The sequence below is a fragment of the Exophiala mesophila genome (genome assembly GCF_000836275.1).
Source record: "Exophiala mesophila strain CBS 40295 unplaced genomic scaffold supercont1.6, whole genome shotgun sequence".
NCBI lineage: Eukaryota > Fungi > Ascomycota > Eurotiomycetes > Chaetothyriales > Herpotrichiellaceae > Exophiala > Exophiala mesophila.
Window position 1 is genome coordinate 153863 of NW_015622509.1, and position 21596 is coordinate 175458.

General features: G+C 51.7%; 5 protein-coding genes across 5 annotated transcripts; 4 read left to right on the plus strand and 1 right to left on the minus strand.

Annotated features, from left to right (window-relative positions):
• The first annotated feature begins 314 nt into the window (after positions 1–314).
• On the plus strand, positions 315–7607 carry PV10_07986 (uncharacterized protein). The gene has a single exon (XM_016372955.1). It carries the CDS (start codon positions 561–563, stop codon positions 7152–7154), a length of 6594 nt encoding a protein of 2197 aa, XP_016219866.1. The 5' UTR covers positions 315–560; the 3' UTR covers positions 7155–7607.
• A 5724-nt stretch (positions 7608–13331) lies between these two features.
• Positions 13332–14482, plus strand: PV10_07987 (uncharacterized protein; the record flags this gene model as incomplete). The annotated part of the gene is made up of 1 exon (XM_016372956.1): positions 13332–14482. One exon carries the CDS (start codon positions 13332–13334, stop codon positions 14382–14384), a length of 1053 nt encoding a protein of 350 aa, XP_016219867.1. The 3' UTR covers positions 14385–14482.
• Positions 14483–15201: 719 nt separating this feature from the next.
• On the plus strand, positions 15202–18096 carry PV10_07988 (uncharacterized protein; the record flags this gene model as incomplete). The annotated part of the gene is made up of 2 exons (XM_016372957.1): positions 15202–16030; positions 16087–18096. The coding sequence occupies 2 exons, from the start codon at positions 15202–15204 to the stop codon at positions 17025–17027; spliced, it is 1770 nt and encodes a 589-aa protein (XP_016219868.1). The 3' UTR covers positions 17028–18096.
• On the minus strand, positions 17044–18394 carry PV10_07989 (uncharacterized protein; the record flags this gene model as incomplete). The annotated part of the gene is made up of 1 exon (XM_016372958.1): positions 17044–18394. One exon carries the CDS (start codon positions 18392–18394, stop codon positions 17099–17101), a length of 1296 nt encoding a protein of 431 aa, XP_016219869.1. The 3' UTR covers positions 17044–17098.
• A 500-nt stretch (positions 18395–18894) lies between these two features.
• PV10_07990 (uncharacterized protein) lies at positions 18895–20673 on the plus strand. Its single transcript, XM_016372959.1, has one exon. The coding sequence runs from the start codon at positions 19058–19060 to the stop codon at positions 20558–20560; it is 1503 nt and encodes a 500-aa protein (XP_016219870.1). The 5' UTR covers positions 18895–19057; the 3' UTR covers positions 20561–20673.
• The last annotated feature ends 923 nt before the right edge of the window (positions 20674–21596 follow it).

Genomic DNA, 21596 nt, shown 5'->3' on the forward strand with positions numbered 1-21596 from the left:
CAGGCTAACATGGATTGGGCCCGTTAGGCGTTCATCAGCCACTCACCGCGTGCACGACAAGCCAAATGTGGGCACCCGTGCCGTCCTTAAAGTTGGCATTGTGGCCCTGAACTGTCCGCACGGAAAGCACCGTTCCACCGCCGCTAGCCCACCAATAACGACACGCCAACGTGGTCGAGTTAACCCTGGCGGGGAAAGGCTTCGGGCGTGATCAGCCCCTAACTGGCCTAGCTCCCCTCCAAACTGCTCTAATCCCTCCTAATCCACTCTAATTCGCCTCTGTCCACTTTCAACTACTCCGTAAGATGACAAGTCGTCCCTGGCCCAAACGCGTTTCGCTTGCTCAATCTTAGAGAAACTTGACTGCGATTAATCTACTCGGAGAAGATCTGTCGTCTGTCAATCCTGCCCACCGTCAACTCTACCCTTTCTCCAGATTTTCCACAACTGCTTTCCAGAACCTCGATGGCTTTGATCCAGGTTCGTTGGCCCCGGATTCTGCTGCAGTCATTCCCTCACGACAGTCTGGCTTCGACGACTTGCACCTACCACCACCGTTCATGACTCTGGAGAAGCTCCCTTCAGACTTGAACCACGAGCCTACAGCTCCATTTTCTCTTCACCAACACCGCTCCCTCAGCCATTCCTCGACCAATTCTGACGACTGGGTTTCTCCATACACCCTTCCTCCCTTGCCCGTCCTCCCGCGAAACCGCGGCCAGTCCGAAAACTATCGATCCCCTGAACTTCCACATCAGCGCGTCGAAAGTGGATCTTACTACGCTGCTGCTTGGGGTTCGCCATACGCCACTCCTTCTCCTCGAGCTGCTCAACCGATCTCGACACTACCAAAGCGAAACGCCGATTTCGAGTTCTCCTCGCCACCACTGCCTCTGTCACGCCCAGAATTGGGCAGAAATTCAACCGACCATCCTCGTCGCAAACCTCTCTCTGAACGTCCAAATTGGTTGAGTGACTCTGACGAAAGCCAGCCAGACACGAGTGTCGCGCAAGAGCAGACCCCGAGAGGATTGGTGAAAACCACCAGCTGGGGCCCATCTCCCATCTCCTCTTCCCGCCCAAGACACCGCATATCAGAAAGCCTTGCCACCATCACCCCGGAAGGTTTCCATGAATCCACAAACACCACACTCGAGTCAGGAAGTCCCCACTCTTTGACCAGCAAGAGGGTTGCAGATCTGAAAATGGTGTCGACGGAGAAGCCACTCCCCCCTCTGGACCGTCGATCCTCTCTTGTCGAACCAGAATCAAACTCTTTCGAGCTTTCGACCTCGCCGACCCGACCTCGCCCATCATCCCTCCAATCATACCAGCGGCAGAAGAGAAAGGTTGCATGGAATGGCAAAAATTGCATCATCTCCCTGCCTCCTATAGATCGTCTTGGGGCAGGCTTACCGCCGTTACTGACGCCTCAGCAAGTGCAAGAACGCATCGACAAATTCGTTGCCGCTGGCTATAGGCTCGAGGGGTTCGAATTGACTGGTGGCATCGTTAGCTCAGAGAATTCTGGCCAAAGTCGTCCCATTTTCCCTGCTGACGTCGACACTTACTCCGACGTCAAGAAGTCACGCCGATATGAAGTTCGAATTCCAAATCAGGCGGAATGGGAAGCCTGGGTCAACCTTTTGAAAGAAGAGAAGCTTCGAGCGCTGGGCGTCAGTCCAAGCAATTCCGAGGCACCACCATCAACACAGTCACCCTTCTCGCCTAATATCAGCCGTGTGTCTTCAGGATACCCTGGTCTTGTACCATCGCCGCCCATTGCACCGTCCTCATCCGCCAGCAACCCCATGCGTCTTACAGGCACCGCAATCTCCCCTTCACTCATCTCATCCTCTGGCCTTAGTCCGCAGCCTGGTTCTGCGAAGTCGGCACAGTTCAATGGTCTGCCAAAGTCGCTGCATGGTTACAAGCAATCCATGGCACCGCCTAGCAATCGTGGTCGTACCAGCTCTCCATATGACCATGTCATGTCTCATTCGGTCTCGTTGGGCCCCGGGATGCCACCTATAATCCAGCCGTTATCGTCTCGTCAGAACAGCTTCTCGCCTGGCCACCCTCTCCATCTACCAAACATGGGAGAAATTTTGTCTCCCATCCAACAACAGCATGTATTTGACCTGCGTGGACAAGGGCCTTCTCTGCCAGCGGCTCAGGTCCATCACACTCACATGCCTTCCCAGGCACATTTCAGCCATCTCTCTAATACTTTTCGAAACCTTCCCAGCCCTCAGAATGCTCCGCGACACGACCACTTGCCGAAAACTCCAACTCATATTGGTCCATCTCGCTCACCCATTGAAATCGCACATCCCACCCCCAAAAGCCACCGTCACAATCTGAGCATGGCCTTACAAAAGGAGATCGATGAAGCAGAAGCTGCGGCTCGCGAGCAGGATAGTGACCGTGATGTCAAGGAGACCGAGGTTCTTGCAGACAGCCGCAGCCCCGCCCTTCGAAGAGACTCGGCCTGGGAGGGGTCCGTCAACGACGAGCCGCCAATCTTGAGGCGTCCGGAGACCATTACAGACGAAAGATCCGAGATTGAGACCAATCCAAGCATAGCAGCTACGCCCATGCTGATGGATGATAAAAATCCCTTTTCAAACTGGCAGACCTTGAGCGATGCTGCGAAAGGAGATCCTCAGCCTGACGACAAGCCATCCAGTGCTGCACCTCGCACGGCTACGAAGTTGAATGTCCAAGCCAAAGAGTTTGATCCCCGAGGAGCCTTCTCCAGTGCGAATTTTGCCGATAGTGGCATTTCTTCCGCACCATTTGGACTTCAACCGGCGGTCCAACCTTTCGCAGCGAAACCCCCTAGGCTTCCCGGCAAGAACAAGCTATCCATATCTCACCTTAATGCTGGTGCGCCAACCTTCACGCCTGGCAACCTGAAAAGCCCTCAAAATCCGCCGATTCCTGAGGATGAAGCTCCCGTCACCAGCAAATCAGCCCCGTTCGAATTCACTGCCGCCACTCAGTCGACACAAGCAACCTCGTTTGGGTTTTCCGCGGCACAATTCAACGTGGCTGCGCCTGTGTTTAATCCTTCTAATTCACCAACCACAAACTTCAAGACCATGGTTGGTCATGACAAAGAGCCACCTGCGAACAGCATCTTTGGACCCGTTGTCATAGATCCCAACTCCGCAGCGACGAGGCGGGCAAGCAAAGCCATCCCCATCACTCAGCCACGGATCGAACCGATGACGGATGAAGACGTCGATGGGCGACCCATGGCATCAATTGAGCGACAGAAACGCGCGCGACGAACGGATAATGATGGCAATGAAAGTCCATTGTATGCTGATTCGGCCCCGTTCCGCCATTCGACATCTCCCCCAAGAAGTGTTGAAGGAAAAGAGGCAAAGAGTTCTCAGCCGAGCCAGGCCGATGAGACGTTTGATGGATGGTCGTACATTTCTGCTAACGAAGAAGAGCTCAAACCGACGGACCAGCCAGTATCGCGAAGCCACTCCAGAAGCCCTTCAGTAACCGTCACCATGCCATTCTCGTTCAAAAATGAGGTCGATGCAGCCACGTTCAACCAAGCTCTGCCGCCATTAGATGACTCTTTGCTGGTTGGAAAAGACGAAGACGTCAAAGATCCCGTCGACAACTCACATGTCGAAAAATCACATGTCGACCAAGCTCCGGAAGCAATTGTCAGCCCCCAACAACCCAAGTCATCTTTGTCGGCCCTGGCAACGCCGTTTGAGATCAAGCCCCGAACGGTCGATCAAACTCCCACAAAATTGCATACAGCCCGTAAGCCCAAGGGGTTAGAGGCCTCCCGTTTTGCTATTCCCCAAAGCCCCGTGCAATCATCTGCAGGCCCCAGTACCAGCCTTTCCTCACCTCCAGCAGAGCTGTACTACTATGAGCAAAAGACCGAGCCCGAGGAAGCTGAGGCCGAAGGCCAACACGATACGCCGACGCCCCCGGAAGAAGCGCTCGAGTCCGTCCCCAAAGACGATGACACGAAGAGCGGCTCTGAAGCTCCTGCTGCTGATGATCGCCTGCTGGACATTGAAACTTCTCCACGTCCCCCAGTGGAGTACGCTCGTCCTCAAAATGAGGACGTGGAAGAGATCGATGGGCCATCGTTCGAGGAAATTGACGCAGTCATGAAGCGGTTCGAAGAGGATCCCGAGCTCGGCATCGAACGTCTCGATACCCCGTTGCAGTCGACGCCTTTTATTAACGAGCCTTTGGTTGGGACGCTACGCAGTAGTGCCCCGAGTCCAAGCCCACCAGTAAGCCATGACGTGAGGGATAGACAAGAAGAGTCCAAGTTCTTGCCATCTACGGGGCTAGGAATTGGTATTCACAACCTCAACGCGGGGAGAGGGGACATTAGCGATTGGGGTGGCGTTCTCCCGAGAGACGAAGAGGACAAACTCGAAATCAGGTCTCGATTTTTCGATGGCCACGTCAACGACCTGGTAGGCGGTATTCTAGAGAATCGCATTGGCCCACTGGAACGTACGCTGGAAACAATGCAACAGTCTCTAGCAGTGATTGCTGGTGGCCTGAAAACAAAACCTGAGATGAGAGGCTTCTCAACTGATGGCAAAGAGTCCGATGCAGATGATGAAGATGAGTATGATGCCTTTGAAGGGTTTTCGCAATATAGAGCCCGATCACCTGCTGCTCGACGAGATGTCGTCCGACAAGATCGAATTCGAGCTGCCGTCTCAGAAGCATTGGCCAGTTTTCGACCGCCAACACCGCCTCCGCCTACAATGGACTTGGCAGAGTTCAACGATATTCTCCAAGAGATACGACAAGTTGCCCTACAGACCAACTCTCTGAATACTCAACATGAGCTTCGGACCATCGTGGAGGATGTCATTTCCAATCACCCAAGATTGCGGGGAACCAGAGTGCAGAAAGATCACGAAGCTGCCGAGATCAGACTTCAGCCAAAGATCGATGGACTGGAATCGATGCTAGCAGTGGCCAAGGAGCATGCCTCGGAAGAAGTTCGTCTGAGGAGAAGAGCTGAGGAGGAAATGGGTGAGTTGAAGATTCGTCTTCGTATCGCCGAGCAAGAGGCAGCTCAGTATCGCGAGTCATCTAAAGAGGCCGAACAAACCCTACTTGCATTTGTCGAGGAAAAGAAATCCTACAAAAGCCTGGAAGAGCAACATGAGAATTTTCTGTTAAAGAATGCCGCTCTAGAGACGACATTGGAAGAATACCGCATGTCGAGCGACCAATGGCGTGAGGACATTCGCGAGGAGCGTTCTAAGAACAGCGCTCTGAGAGAGATCCTCCAAGGACTACACGGGCAATTGGAAGACCAATCTCAACTACGCCAAACGTTCAGGCAAAAGGTGGAACGGCTACAGGAAGATCTCACTCGCGTTGTCCAAGACTCACAGTCTGATCAAAATGATTGGCGAGCGCGAGAACATAAACTTTTGAGCAAGCTTGCCTTGGTCGAAGACACTCTTGCTCAGGAACGACAGCACCGTGCAAAAGCTGAAAATGAGCTGTCTATGGTTGAAAGCGAACTGAAAGCAAGCGTCGACTTCAAAAGTGCTTTCGAGAATGCGACGATTGATATTGCTCGACTGAATGAGACAATGGCAAGCCTCAGAGAGGAGAACAGAGCGCTAGATACCAAATGCTTCAGCTTAGACCGAGAACTAGATCACACCGTCAAGACAAGAGATGCCGAAGTGGCGACGAAGACCACTCAAGTACAAGCTGAACTTGAAAGCGTCAGGGGACAGCTTGACAGTATTCGGACTGATTCAGAAGCACAGATCTCCAGACTTCAGAGTCGACTTGATCATGCCGAGCTGGATATCGAAGATCAGAAGGCCAAACATGATGCCTTGCTCTCAGAGATGGTTGAAAACCACAAGGAAACCGTTCGCGAGATGAATGAAAAACGAGAGAGCGCATTGGAAGAGCAGCACAAGCTACATGAGAAGAAGCTCAACGATCTTCGAGAGCGGCATACTCGAGAATTGCACAACTCGTTTGACAACCGTACCAGACTGGAGCACCAGCTCAATGAGAGACTTGCCCTTGGACAGGACAAAAACAAACACCTCGAGAGCAAAATTGCTGATCTTGAGGAGAGACTGGAAGCCGCCAGGGCGGCTGTCCGGGCCGCGGCTGAAGCAGCTATAGCCAAGGGAATCAATCTTCCAACGCCAGCACCCTCAGTAGTTGCATCTCCGCCACAGCGTGCAGCAAGTGGCTCGATCTCATTTGTCAAAAACACGGATGTGCCAGAACGAATTTCGCCACAGGCACTCAGGGAATCGATCATGGTCTTGCAAGATCAGCTTCAAAACAGGGAGCTTAAAATTGAAACTCTCGAAAACGAGCTCGCAAGTGTGGACAAAGACGCCGCTCGAAAGATCAAAGAGAGGGAGACAGAGATTGGCTGGCTCCGAGAATTGCTTGGAGTTCGCGTCGATGATCTCGAAGTCATTATTTCAACACTATCTCAGCCCGACTTTGATCGAGAGAGCATCAAAGATGCCACGATCCGACTGAAAGCAAATCTCCAGATGGAGCAACAGCTTAAGGAACGAGCCCAGGGATCGTCGCTGGGATCCCTGCCATCGATCGCCACGCTGACGAGCTATGCCCAGTCTCCGCGAGCACTGCCAATGGCAGCAGTCGCAGCATTTTCAAACTGGAGAAAAGTACGGGACAGTTCGATTGGGACCATTTCAGATTTGGCTACGGGGGTCACCAATCAAACACCATCCAGGTCGACCATTGGTAGCCCTTCCAGTATATTGTCTGGAATCATGACACCCCCAAGCACCAGCCAGAGGCAATCGAGCTCAAGTGAACGAACAGCGCCTCCTCCCGCCATGAGGCCATTAGCTGGGGTAGCGGGACAAACACGCAAGAGCAGCATAGAAGCGCGACCATTGAGAGCTTACAACGCTCAAGCTCGGACGTTATCTAGTCGGCAACAAGAAACGCGAGGGGAGGCAGCAGGATCGTATCCTCTCCCACGAGCAGATTCCCCCCAAACACCAACTCAAAACAAAGGGCCCAGCCTGGACTTTGGCGAAGACGTGGACGAAGATGCCTCACCACTTGATGGACGGCACAGCGCACATCTCGAAGAAGGCAATCCAATATGTGAATAAAATTTTGGTGGCCATGGCCATGTTACCACCAAGCGGCGTACAAATGGACCTCTTAGCAAGCGATTGACGACACAATTTTCGAAGACGGGGAGATTGCAGGAACACCTATCATGGATGTGTCTGGTTTTACCTTGGTTCAACCTTTCTCTCTGTGTTGGGACGACGGAGGATTTTCTTTTTCTTTCTTGCATAGAGGCATTACAGCATAGCGGAGATTGGCACATTGACAGCTAGCTAGTTACATATTGATCAGGGTTACGAGCGGGGAATTCTTGCAGGCGAGATGTTGGACTTTGTTGCTTGGAATGTGTTGAGTCGGCTCAGTGCTGAGGTTACTGTCAAATATGCAAATTACAAACAGCACTCCACTTTTTCTTTGTTTTTATACGAATACCCAGATAGCGCAGTACGAGGAGGGGAAGCTTTCTTTTACAATCATGATGAAATTTGTGCAGAAACACGTCGGAGGCAGTGCATGTTATACACATACGCACTTATCGATAGGTAGGTACCTATTAACCTACGTACACATGTGCGTTTCTTATCTCACTCGAGGCCCGAGGGGCCCCTCGGCCTCCAATTGGAGGGTTTCGAAATGTATCTTGGGTCTAACCGATTTTCGTATTCATGGACCATGATGAAGACGGGCCGTGGTCCTTTTCGTCATTGACTAACATTGACCATCGTACACACGCAGCGACTGGACTGGGCCCTGGTCATTAAACATTTATCTTTTGACTACCTCCTTAATTCCAGGGAGTCCTAGGTGGGCGCATACATAATGTCCGACATCAAATATATAAAAGACGGGGGGCAACGCAGCCGTGCACCTCGTCTGGCAAACCGTCCACAGTCCACGTGAACATAATCTCACAAAAGGCCCAAAATTCAAGACAGTAACCATGGTGAACCTAGACAGTGTGCGTCTCGAAAATGCTCACCTGGTCCAAAGTCGTCCTCTGGTGGCTGTCTTCTCAGGCGTCACCTCAGGTATTGGCATGTCGACACTCTTGACACTTGCAAAGACTCATTCCACCACGGGAAAAGGCCTACGCGTCTACTTGATCGGTCGAAACAAAGAAAAGTCGGCTGAATTGATTGCCCAATGTCGAACTCTCTGTCCAATAGGCGACTTTCGCTTGATACAGGTCAATGATCTCTCCCTCCTTGGTGAAGTCGACCGTGTCTGTCAAGATATTGTTGGACAAGAAACGCAAGCTCAGACTTTGGGGGATTCTGCTCCAAAAATCGACCTTTTGGTCATGAGTCAAGGCGAGTTGTCGCTTGAGCCGAGAACCGAGACGGTCGAGGGTCTCGAGTTCCGGGTGTCACTGCTGTACTATTCACGCATCAAGATGATTGTCAATCTACTTCCTCTACTGACGGGGACCGCAAGAGACAAAGACGACGCTGCACACGTCATCTCCGTCTTTGCTGCTGGCAAAGAAGGAGAACTATACCTGGACGATATTTCGCTACGGGATCCGCAACACTGGGGCGTCGGCGGCACTCGCTCGCACGTCACGTACATGACGACCTTCATGTTTGAGCATTTGGCCAGCCAGTATGAGGGCAAACTGTCTTTGGTGCACGTCTTCCCAGGCTTGATCCTCACCGATGGCTTTGACAAGATGCCACTTTGGTTTCGCCTCATCTTTCAAGCCTTGACCCCAATTCTGAGACTCTTTGTTACCAGTCTCGAGGAGTGTGGCGAGAGAGTCTTGTTCCTGGCGTCTCAAGCTCGATTCCCGCCAAAGCCAAAGGGTACAGGCCATGACACCATCGCTGCCGACGGTCTAGCCGAGTCATCCCACAAGCTTCCAGTCGCCCTCGGTACTGATCTCACGCTCGGCAGTGGCGCTTATAGCGTTTCTCTCGATGCTGAAGTCACTCCAGAGGCACAAATGCGCAAAACCTACGACCAACTGCGCGCTGATGGTGCTGACCAGGCCTTGATTGCTCATACAGAGAAGGTCTTTGCGGAAATCAAGGCTGGCAGGAGATTTAAGGATTAGGGGATTCATACACCGGCTTTTGGTTAATATTGTAATCTACCTGTTTACCTCATCTTTTCATCTACAGCAACTATTGTACAAATGCGAGGCTCTTTATAAATGTATGGAGATCGTGTAAACTATGTCGTAGCGTCATCCGATCCTCACAAGAAACTGTTTCCCCAATCAATGACCATTCAGTTCTGGCAGATGTTTCAGGCGGAACAAGTTCTTTGCATTTGCTCTTCCAATCTTTTCCTTGTCATCCTCTTCGAGCTTCAAGCCGTCGAACCAAGTGCATGCGTCTTCGTAACATTCAAAGGGATAATCTGTTGCGAACATGATGCGGTCTGCGGAACCCAATTCGTCAATGACATATTTCAGTGTCTTTGTGGAGAAGTGTCCACTGGTGGTGATCCAGATATTCTGGGCAAAGTATTCCCGGATGGTCTTTTTACATGTAGCTGCTAGGCCTAGGGGCTTCTTAATATCTTCGAACCAGTGGTTGATGCGCCACAGGTCAAAGGGAATGTGTTCACCAAGGTGGCCGATAATGATTTGGAGCTGCGGGTGCCTGTCAAAGACGCCGTTGACCACCATACCCAGGAGATGGAGGCTAACGCCCTGGGCGAAGCTGAGTGGTGGACCCACGAGCCATTTACGGTCCGCCCATAAGGTGTCGTAGACGACACCTGTGGGCTGTTTGGGGTGCAAGTAAAAGGGGACGTTGAGATCGACGACCGTAGCCCAGAAGATGTCCCATTCGGGCTGGTCATAGAAAATGAGTGACTTTCCGTCTTGGGCAATCTGAATATCATTGACTAGTGCACCTTTGAAGCCGTACTCCTCAACACAGCGGCGCAATTCGGCGGCCGCAGTGGAGGGATCGTGCATGGGTAGAGCCGCAAAGCTGCCAAACCGGTCAGGCATATCCTTGATCTGTTGGTAGATGTAGTCATTGACGAGACGTGCTTGACGGAGAGCTTCGTCCGGATCGGCGATGTCTTGGATCCCCGGGGCTGTATAGCTTAGAATGTGATAGCCAACGCCATACTTGTCCGCATAGTCGAGGCGCAGTTTGCCGACGTCGCTGATTTCACGAACATGTTTGTCCGCGTCAACAGCGAAGAGACCAGCCCACCATTTGGCCTTTTCGGCGTATTCGGGAAGGTTGAAGTGGTCTTCGATTGTGATTTTTCCTTTCATTGTTAGGGGAGTATGGGAGTGACTGTGAGTTCCAGTTGTGGTGGGAGTGACGGGGATGTGCTTGGGTTGGGAATGTTAAGGATAAGAAGAAAGCGGAAGAGGGCATGGCGGTATCTGTTTATAAGAGAACGTTTCTGGAATCTCCTCAAGTACACGTAAAATGGGTTTGCTCTTACTGTGGTGGGACGTGGGTTTCAGGGCTGTGAAGGATTGGCAGGGTTATCTTGGATGGAGGATCTCTGCCGGTGCATGATATTGGAGATGATGGCTAAGAGACGGCTGTTGATCCTGAAGCCGCCGCTAGATTGAGAACATAGCCGCAACGGGCGCAACGGGTGTAGGTGATCCGCTTAGGATGTAGGGTAGTTGGTCAAAGGATAGAAGACGCAGAAATTCAAAAAAAGGGACGAGGGGACCCTTGGCCACTGATCTGCACCTGCACCCCGGATTTTCGACTGTGGAGAAGGTGCAACCGTCGAGGATCCCAAGATGGTTCTTGCACCATCTTGCGGCGGTGCGACGGCTGCAGCCTGAGATTATAAATGGGAGGCAGCGCAGCCAGATGCGGCCTCAGGCATTGTAACGCAAGGCTGCAAGGCTGCAAGGTTGCAAGGCTACGGGGCTGACATTGACAATCCTCATGTAACACGTAGATGAGGTTAGAATGTGAGCAAAACTCATTTTGTCTTGGTATTGATGCGACGAAAATAATACCTTGGTCAGAAACAAATCACCAGGAATCAATCTAATCCAATCTCCATCCAGATATGCTATTTGTACACCCAACATCGGCTAACCCCGCCATACCAATAGGCCCTAAGTAGAACGAGAAGCATAACATAGTGTCGTTAGTTCATTTGGCGACAATGGCCCGTTTGGTCAGGATGGCCGATGTTTCGTCCAGTCGACTCCAGTCATGAGCATCAAAACATGCTTGTCGACTCATGTTGACCGCGTGGCTGGTCCTCGTCCGCATCTCTTGCTCATATTCTTCCAAGACCTCCCGTTGGGATTTGCCCTCGAAGTATACAGCCTTGAGTGCTTGACACAGGTGGAATGCATCCAGCATTCCATGGTTGGCGGCTTCCCCTCGGTACATGACCATGGCATGTGCTGCGTCTCCCACAAGTGTCACTCGTCCTTGTTGATTATCCCATCCCAAACAAGGCCAATCTGCCAGTCTGATCTCCAGGACCTCAGCGCCGTCGGGAATAGTTTCCACTGCCTTTTTGAGGGTAGGGGCGAAGACTGATGCTCTCCTCCTCATGTCTTGTAGCCTCTCGGGGTACGTCTCTTTCACTTCGTCCTCTGGGCCCTTGACCGGCCAGGATAGGTTAATCTGAACTCGATACCTCTCATGGTCGGTGCCAGCCGTGCCATTGATTTCAGGAACCTCGAGCATCGAAACCCACATAAAACACGATGTATCTGGGTGGCAGCCCTGGAACAAGAGAGGATCCAACGCTCTCAGGGGTTGGACTTGTTCGGCCGTCATATCAATACCAGAGCCAACAAAACGAATGGGAAGTTGTCTGTTCCGATAATCGCTAGGGTTGAGGAACTTCCTGGTAGTTGAATTGCTACCCTCGGCACCAATAATCAACGATCCAGAAGCACGCGTCCCATCCTGGAAAAGAGCTTCTACACCGGTACCGTCGGGCCGGGTTTGAATATCGACCAGTCTCTTGGACCATTGCACGTGATCTTTGACACCATCTAACAAGACTGCGCGTAGTTTCTCGCGGTTCACCCTTCTTCTTTCAGAAGGAGGAATACGATACTTGGTGGAACAATCGGCTAGGTTCAAAAACAGGAAATTGCCGCTGTCGTTGCGTCCCACGGCAGGGTCGACTTGTACACCATCAATTTGCCTCATGACCTCGGGAGAGATGATCTGTTTCAGGTATGGCAGTGCCCAGTGGATGGTGATGGCCCAGCCTTGTCCTCGGGAAGAGATGCTCTCATCTCGTTCGAATATCTGAAATGGAATACCTGCCTGTCCAGGGAATTAGAGCTCGACTTTGATGGTTGATGTAAAAGATCTCACCTGCTTGAGACCATGTGCTAACGTCAGACCGACTACACCTGCGCCAACGATGATGACGCCGTCTTTTGCCATTTGAGCTGATGACTGATATATGGTAGAACGTGTTGAACGACAGTGTCGCAGCAAGAGGAGGAAATCAATGGAGTGTGGACAAGGTCAAGATCAACAATCGCAGGTTTGTGAAGAGTGCTTTGTAGATTTCATTCAACAAGTCCGAGCCAGTGACACACAATCTCAAAGTCTACAAGGGTAGAAGCCGAAGCTGATCTGAAAGAGAGGCTAGAACCCGCCGGACGATAGGGAGAATCAAGCGAGAGCAGTAAAATCTAATTAAAATAAGAAATGATGTTGTGCTGATATGCCATATGCGCCGCCACGCAGGCAAGATGGATGACTACAGTACAACACGGCAAGAGCGACGGAGGCCTGATTCATCTGGGGCATGGGAGTATGAGGAAAGAGCGATCCAAGGTTGATGACTTTGCATACGAATACTCGTACTCTGATCAGGCGGGGAAGGCACAACGTTGGCCTTGGCCTTGACACTGACATCTCCCTCTCCCTCTCCCTCCCTCCCTCTCTCCCCCTCGCTATCGGATATCTGCGTTGGTCATGCACCCGTCGTTTCCGCACCTGGACAGCGTCAGGGCCTTGCTCCCCGGCGCATCTTTATCAGCCAACCGTTACCCGTCAAAAAGCTCAAGGTAAAGTATGCCTCCATCCCCTTGGCCGCGGAAAATAACCTTGGTTCACAATATTGTCAATTGACAGCTTAGCCTGGCCCTGAACCCAATTCCTCCTCATCCTGGTATCTACAAATATTCAAGTCCATGTCTGAAGGCAGCTAGAGAGATTGGTGGATGTGAATGCTTTCAACTCTTCTCGCTGTGTCTGTTACCAACCATTGCATATCCTATTTCTCCCATCACCATGCCTTCAGCAGATTCACAACCCAACGGCCACCATGAGGCTCTCAATCCCATTCATCCCAATATGCTCGACCGGCTTGATCCCGTCTTTGTCGATCTCTATAACAAGTATGTTGCCAATACGCCTAATAAACCTATAGACCTGGCCTTCCTCCGATCCAAATACTCGGTTCTCTACTCTTATGGCACAGGCCCCGCCCCCGATGTTGCTCGCATCTATGACACCAAGATCCCCGTCGCTCCAGGCGTAGAGATCGACGCCAGAGTGTATGAGCCTTCTGCTGACGGACCCTGGCCTGTCCATGTTGACTTTCACGGTGGTGGATGGGGTCTTGGAGATCTTGACACCGAAGCCCACATCTGCAAGCATATCTGCCACAAGGCCAAGGTTGCCGTGATTGACGTCGCCTACCGGCTGGTTCCCGAAAATGTGTTCCCCACGGGCATTGAAGATTCATTCGCTGCGGTCAAATACATTTACGAGAATGGAGCACGAGAATTCAACATCAAGCCAGACAGCATTTCATTGGGTGGTGTGTCTGCTGGTGCCAATATTGCCTTGGTCTGCGCACATTGGGCTCGAGATGCACAGATTCCACTCCGTCTGATCGCGGCTGGAACACCGACCATCGATGACCTTGCCAAATACTCATGTGCCGCTGAATCTCCGTTCCCTTCGATGCAAGAGAACGAATTTGCACCCACACTCAACTGGGCGCGACTCGCGTGGTTTGACAAGCTGAAGTGGAGCTCTCTCTCGACCGATCCAGTGATTGAAAAGGAACAGCGAGCCCGAATTGGCTGGACGAAGAATCTCCTCGATGCGCCCAACTTCACAGGTTTAGCAAAGACGGTGATTTACACCGCCGGAGCCGACCCTCTACGAGACGAAGGTGAAGCATACGCCATCAAATTGGTGGAGCACGGTGTGGAGGTGGTGATGAAGCGCTTTCCTGGAGTGCCACATCCATTCATGCATATGGACAAGGATCTCTGGCAGGCGTCCCAGTTTATCGACATGACTAGTAGAGAAATTCGAGTCGCGCACGAGTAGGATCGGGACTGTGTAGGTATCATACAAGCTGTACAGCGAACGGCGTTTTTGGTGGATCTGACAACCAGGTAGTTTTGAGGAATTGAAAAGCCGTACCGTCCGTGTCTAAAAAGTGAATCGCCTCCAAAGACTCTTGGTGCCTCGTACTTGTCTTGATACTCCCTCGTACTTGTCTTGATACTCGATGCTTAGCCTCTCACGATCGGCACATACAGTAGAGGTCTCCTTCTACTCGTATGGATGGTTTTGTTTCGTCGTAAAACCACCGTAGCACCTTCTGCTTTAGGGATACACTTGTTTCCCCGCATTCTGGGTTTCCAACTCCCAGTGGCCAAGGGGCCGCCTCGGGCGCCCCATCGTTAAAGAAGCCAGAGGGGCGAGGGCGGCTGAGGGACCGAGGGGGCAGTCTAGCCATGCCCAGAGGGGCCCGAGGGGCTCATGGCCACAGATTGGACACCCCAAAAGGCGGGAAAGGCCAAGGCGCTCGGACGTTGGAGTGCTCTTGCTGATAACGAAGAACTGAACAACGAAACTGCACCTTCCCAGTTCTGTGTCGTCTTACTCGCCCTAAGGTTGCTTGTGAGGAAGGTACGCCACAAGAAGCAACATCCAACCACCCTCCAACCATCCTCATCAGCGCACCACAACCACCACCCTTCAACAACACCACCGCCACCACCTCTACCAAGACTAACCCACAGCGGGCACCAACAAGACTGACTATCTTTCATCTTAGTTTCTGGCCTTTCCACCGTCCTACTCATTTAACAAATGTCAATGCCTTTAACCTCACAGCCCTCCCATCGTTCCTTTCGACATGAGCACTAATCCTAATCGTCGCACCGTCTGCCTTCGGTGTGCTAAAATCAAACAGGCCTGTGACGGAGGCAGCCCGTGCGCCCGTTGTAAACGTCTCGATGTCAGCTGCGAACCAAACGATCCAGCAAAACACAACTCCAGCTTCTCCATCCCCATTTCAAAGCCTTCCCGCATCGTCCGAACTCACACCGGTTGTTCCAGTTGTAAGAAACGCAGGAGAAAGTGTGACGAAGCACGTCCACGATGCTCCGACTGTCGCCGTCTCTGTCTCGACTGCCACTATTCCAACCCAGTCACAGTACCTTCGACCAGCTCTGATTCAAGCCCTTCTGACCAGAGTCCCACCGCCACCATCACCACCTCCAATTCTCCTATTTCGGTACCTCATGTCTCTCAGTCTCAACCACCTCCTTTGGACCACTCCATTCTTGGTTATCCCCAGGACTCCATGACCGCATCCCAAAGTCCACACGATTGGTCCGATATTGCTGACTTGTGGCCCACCACTTCCCGATCTAACCTCGACCTCCATCTCGCCCATGCCAGGATAACACCAATCTCAAGCCCCAGCCTACCCATCATCATGTCCACCGTTCCAGATTTGTCTGCAGCCGAAGACAAATCCCTCCTCAACCACTACATGAAAGTCGTTGCCCGTGTGCTCTCTCGTCGTGATGACAGGCAACCGAATCCTTACCTGACCAAGATTCTCCCTATGGCTTTTCAGAACCAGCTCGTCATGAATGCCGTCCTGGCACTGAGCGCTAGTCATTGGAAGAAAATGCAACCAGGAATATTCCGCCGAGGAACTATTCATCAAACTAATGGTATTGCTTGCTACCCAAATACTTTCTTCCTTCCTAGCTGACCTGACCATACATAGCACTCAAATCACTGGCCAAACTACTACCTCACATTGAGAATACCTCGGCTGACGCTGCTCTGTCTGCTACCCTATTGCTTTGCATGATTGAACTCTTTGACGGAACCTCGTCCCACTGGCAGTTCCATCTCGACGGAGCTCGCCGTCTGTTGTCCGCCCTCGACCAAAAGGCCGACTGGTCACGGAAATCCGAGTTGAGAACCTTTTATCGACAGTTGTATCATTACTTGGACTCGGCCACAACTATTTCAACCTGTCACCCGCCGTTGCTCGAAGCCCCCAAGGATAGTGACAGCGACAGTGGCCCTTCTCCCGCATCTTCGCATCGAGATGACCAAGACGATGAAGAGGCTCTATATGGTGTACCCAAGTCTCTCTTCCACTTTGTCGACAAAATCAATGGTCTGGCTTATCAACGCAAATTCCGTGAAGATCCCATCTTTGAGACAATGTTTCAGGCCTCGGCGTCGAGTCTCGATAAGGAGTTGACCCAGTGGAGTCAAGAGCACCAAATTAGCGAGGCCCACGACCCCACACCAGATCAGCTCGCTGTCCGCCATGCTACGACTGCCTTTGAGCAGGCCCTCCAGCTGCGTCTCCATCAAGTGGTCAACGGCTACTCATTACAGCACGAAAAGGTCGGACAGTGTGTAGGCCAGATACTCGAATCAATCCAAGAGATCCGGTATGGAAGTCCGTTGGAGAGCAGTCTGATTTTCCCTCTCGTCATGGCAGGAGGCAGTTGCAGTACCGACAGCGAACGATTGATCATCAACGATCGCTTTCTCGTCATGGAACGCACCTTGGGCTTTCGATACATCTATACAGCCCACGAACTAGTGCAGAAGGTGTGGAAACAACGTGATACGATTCAAGATGGGGAAGACGTCAATTGGGCTGCCATACGTTATTTCCAAATCCCCGGCCTAGCCCTGGTGTGAGGCCACCCACTGGTTTGTACATTAATGACACCACTCCAAAACACCAAACAAAAAGAGGCTATCAGTGTCATTCATGCACCCACTGCTACTTCAACTGAAGCAGGCGGTAGCGTGTGCGTCGACAATTGAGAATCCTGCACCAGCTGGGCGATGTGGGCATGCATGTCATAGCCACAAATCTCTTCAATGGTCAGTTTTCCTGGCTTATCCGTCGAACTGCTCCAACCTATCCGCTCCGACAGATCTGTCCTGGCACGAGCACTTGCCGTTTGCACCTTGGTCGCTCTCGCCTTTCGGGCCCTTTCGTACAACTTGAGCTTGTCTTGAACCCCAATATGGCTATACTTTGGGCCAAAGATAATTCCCAGGGCGCCAGCGTCTTCTATTGCCATACATGCACCTTGAGACTGGTCTGGGACCATAGGATGGGCGGCATCACCTAGTAAAGTGCATTTGGCGTTGGTCCAATACGCATACTCGTCGTGGTTGTACAGCCTCCACATTTTGATGTCCTCTGAGTGCATAAAGAGTTTGTGCAGTTTGGGGTCGAGATTGGGAAACGTGGCCACGAGATTTTCGGGTGTTGTGGAGATGTTCCAACCATCCTCGCGCACATTGTTCAGTTCTGAGGGATAAAAGCAGTAACAGGAAACAACATTGTTGTCCGAGCATGCGGAGAGAACAATCTTGTTGATGCCGAAACCGCCCCAAAACTCGATGGCATTGTTGTTGAGGTATTCTTCAAGACCCAATTCCTTCAACTTGTCGGCGCTGATGATGCAGCGATAGCAACACGAGGTTGAGGCGACAAAGTGAGGAACGACACCGATCTGCTCCCGAGAGACTGATCGGATTCCGTCGGCGCAGATGACGGCATCGGCGGTGATGGTGTTTCCATTTTCAAACAGGACAGAACCGGCTTCAGGATCAACCTCGACGGCCTTGTGCCAGGTTTCTAACTTGCACGGTGAACCTTTGCCGGCGTCTTGGATCGCAGTCTGCTTGAGTAGATTATGGATGTCGATACGGTGGAAATTGTTATAATCGGTCCCGAATTTGGCACGGTAATCGCCCAGGTCGTAGGTACTGGTGACTTGACCGGATGACCAATCGTGCATGATGAGAGATCTGAGAATAACGGGCTTGGCTGCCTTGATATCCACATCCCATTCTTGCAACAGGCGGGAGCCATTGGAGGCTACGGATAGTGAAGCACCGACCTCGCCTCCAAAGTCGTACCTCTCATAGATGGTGACATTATGACCTGCTCGACGAAGGGCGACGGCGGCACTGAGACCTCCGAGGCCGGAGCCGATAATGGCAATGTTATAGACCCGGGGTTGATCTTGTCGCAGACGACCAGGCATTCTGAATTTTGGATCAAAGTCTCAAGAGAGTGTAGCAGTGGTATTGGACCTTGGTAGGCGATGAGGATGTTTACGTCTGAAGCGTGGGAATTGATGGGTGCCCGCATTGTGTATGGAACTATTTATCGAACTCGCATTCGAATTCGTATTTTAGACAGGCTGTGTGATGGCCGCGTCGAGGCATTAAGCGCCGCACAGGTGCATTGAGGTCCCTGTGGTAGGACTCGTGATGACGCGACGGTGTGGGCAGGGCCAGGTAAGGCCAGGCAGGGACACACAATCGATGTATCAGGCATTATTCAGCCTGGGCGAAAGACAATACCGACGGGCCCGCGGATGGCCTGAAGTCGATCGCTTGGAGCGACTCGCGTTGGGATGGAGGGTTTGCGACGGTTGCAATTCGGTGATAGAATCGAACATGATGATTGGCGGGCGACGGTTGAGGCGGCCCAGGGTAAAGCTTGTCTATCGTCGCCAATCCAACTTCGATCCGCCGGTCTCTTCAGACAAAGTTGAAAGCTCAAGACACCTCGTGGGACGGACGGGAGCGTCGAGAGAAGGATGAATTGATACATATCAAGCGTCCAATTTCCTGGAAGTCGTTGAGGACCACAACATGTTCAGTTGGACACAATCTCCATCACATCAGACAACTTGATTGTTATGGATCACAACGACAAAGACACCAAGACTTCATCCGTCGACATGGCTTCGGTCAAGGACTTGGAGTCCACCACCAGTAACCAGGTCGGTGGAGGAGTGATGGTCGATGTTCAAGACTCTCAACTGTTGCGCAAAGTCGACTGGCGAATTGTGCCGATTATGCTGGCCTGTTATTTCCTACAATTCCTGGACAAAGTATTAATCAACTACGCCAACGTCATGGGTCTGGCCAAGGATCTCAACATGACGGGCAATGACTTCTCGTGGATGGCGACGGCCTTCTTTATCGGCTTCGCAGTGGCTGAATTCCCTCAAGGCTACTTGCTACAGAGATTCCCGCTGGCCAAAGTGCTAGGCTTGAATGTCCTGTGCTGGGGTATCACCATCTGTTGCTCTGCGGCGGTGACGACGTTTGCGGGCATGGTCGCATTGCGCACCCTGCTCGGTTGTTTCGAAGCCTGCATCTCCCCAGCCCTGGTCTTGTCGACGTCGCAATGGTACACCAAACGGGAAGCCGGACCTCGATATGGGATCTGGTATTGTGGCTTGGGTGCCGGCCAAATCATCGGAGGGCTGATCTCATTTGCCGCCCAACACGGGGCGGTAGGATCATCCTTTGGAGGCTGGCGCATCATGATGGTTGCTGTGGGTGCGTTTAACCTCTTTGTGGCCACCATGGTCCTCTTGTTCTTGCCAGACACGGTGGACAGCGCCAAGTTCCTGTCGGCGGAAGAAAAGGCTTGCATTCATCAGAAACTGGCGCTGGATCAGGGAGGCAACGGAAAAAAGGTGTTTCGAGCTGCTTCTCTATGGGAACTTGTCGTGGATGCCCAAGTCTGGCTGCTGTTCCTGTTGACAATCCTTATTGTCATCCCCAGCGGAGTCATCACCACCTTCTCAGCGACCTTGATCCGAGGATTTGGATATGGACCGAAACAGGCGGCGCTCCTCAACATGCCTTCAGGGATTGTCAGCATCGCCAGCACCCTCATGTGCACGTTTGCCATTCTACGTGGATTTCCGCGTTGGCTCAGCATCGTTCTCCTCCTCATCCCTACCGTGATTGGGGCGGGACTCATGTCGTTCATTGACGCCGACAACCAGGCGGGCAAACTGGCGGGCATCTACCTGATCAACTTTATTGTCGCACCACTGGCCATTATCTACACTTGGGTCGGGGCCAATACCATGGGCTACACCAAACGTGTTGCTACAAATGCATCAGTCGCCATTGCCTTTTCCATTGCCAACATCATTGGACCTCAGACGTTCCAATCACGGGATGCACCAGACTACATTCCAGCCAAGATCACCATTTTTGCCGTAGCGGGTGGTGCCATGGTGGTGTCGGTCTGTCTACGATTGTTATATGGAGCTCGCAACAGGATCAATGTCCGGAACAGAGAAGCACAACTGCAAGGATTGACGATGGACGAGGTCAAACAGGTTGATGATGAGGACAAGACTGATCGCAAGAATCCAGCGTTTGTCTATGTTTATTAGGCTTGGGTTGATGTGTATACGAGAAGAGAATACCTAGGGTGGCTTTTAGTTGTATGAATGCGAGTGTTTTTGATGTTGCTTTGGATGTGTATGTAGCTACAGCTTGAATGAGAGAATGAATGCACTGACAGAATGAATGAACACGATCGATCCCGAGGATTCCTGATTGGGTTCCAAGGTTCCAAGGTTCCAACTGTTGTTGATGTTTCCAGACTCCAGTGGGTATCATTCGTGCGAATAATTCGAATACGAATACTAATACTGGGAGTTACCAAGAATCTAACCACTTGCCACTGCAACCTCCAGGAGTCCATGCCATTACCTCAGCAGATCTCCCCACAGCCCGTAAATGTCAGGCGCAATAATGTGTCTGAGTGCCTAACAAAGGTACCTACCCAAATAGTAATTGAGTACGATACATACTGTATCAGTTGTAACGTGACATTCTTTCAGGGTGTCCTGTCGTTAGGTCATTCATGCATGATGCCTCCATGTCCAGGCCTTGATTGAAGTCGAAGCCTTAGGTACCTACCTAGATACCTAGGGACTGAATTGCCCTCGCCCTCCCGTCGCAAGCTACTCTTCCTTATCTTGATAGGCATCTTGATAGGCTTACCCACGCCAATACTTGCTTCAGATGGGTGTCACTGTGCCCCGACGCCGCCCTTATCCTGACCCTTAGTGACAACTGGCGGACTTTTGCGCCCCGTCGCATCATCCATCAAAGTTAACATTCCCGTCGCTCTGCCTCCATTTCTCAATCTCGAATCTCGATTTCCCCGGATTTCTTCGCCGTATCTTGTCTACAAATCTTGTCATCTCCCCCAGATTATGCAGGTGGCGCTTCAATTTTAGACTTTTCTCATAAGACCACTCTTGTGCGACGGACACATTCAGATAAGAATCTTATGTCCATTGCTACCAGTAGATAACAGAATAACAGCGGGCCGCACACTGGGATGACGAGCTCTCTACGTTGTTAGGCCATGATAACCTCCTCCTTGGATTTTGCCCTATTTTTCCCATCCCGACATGA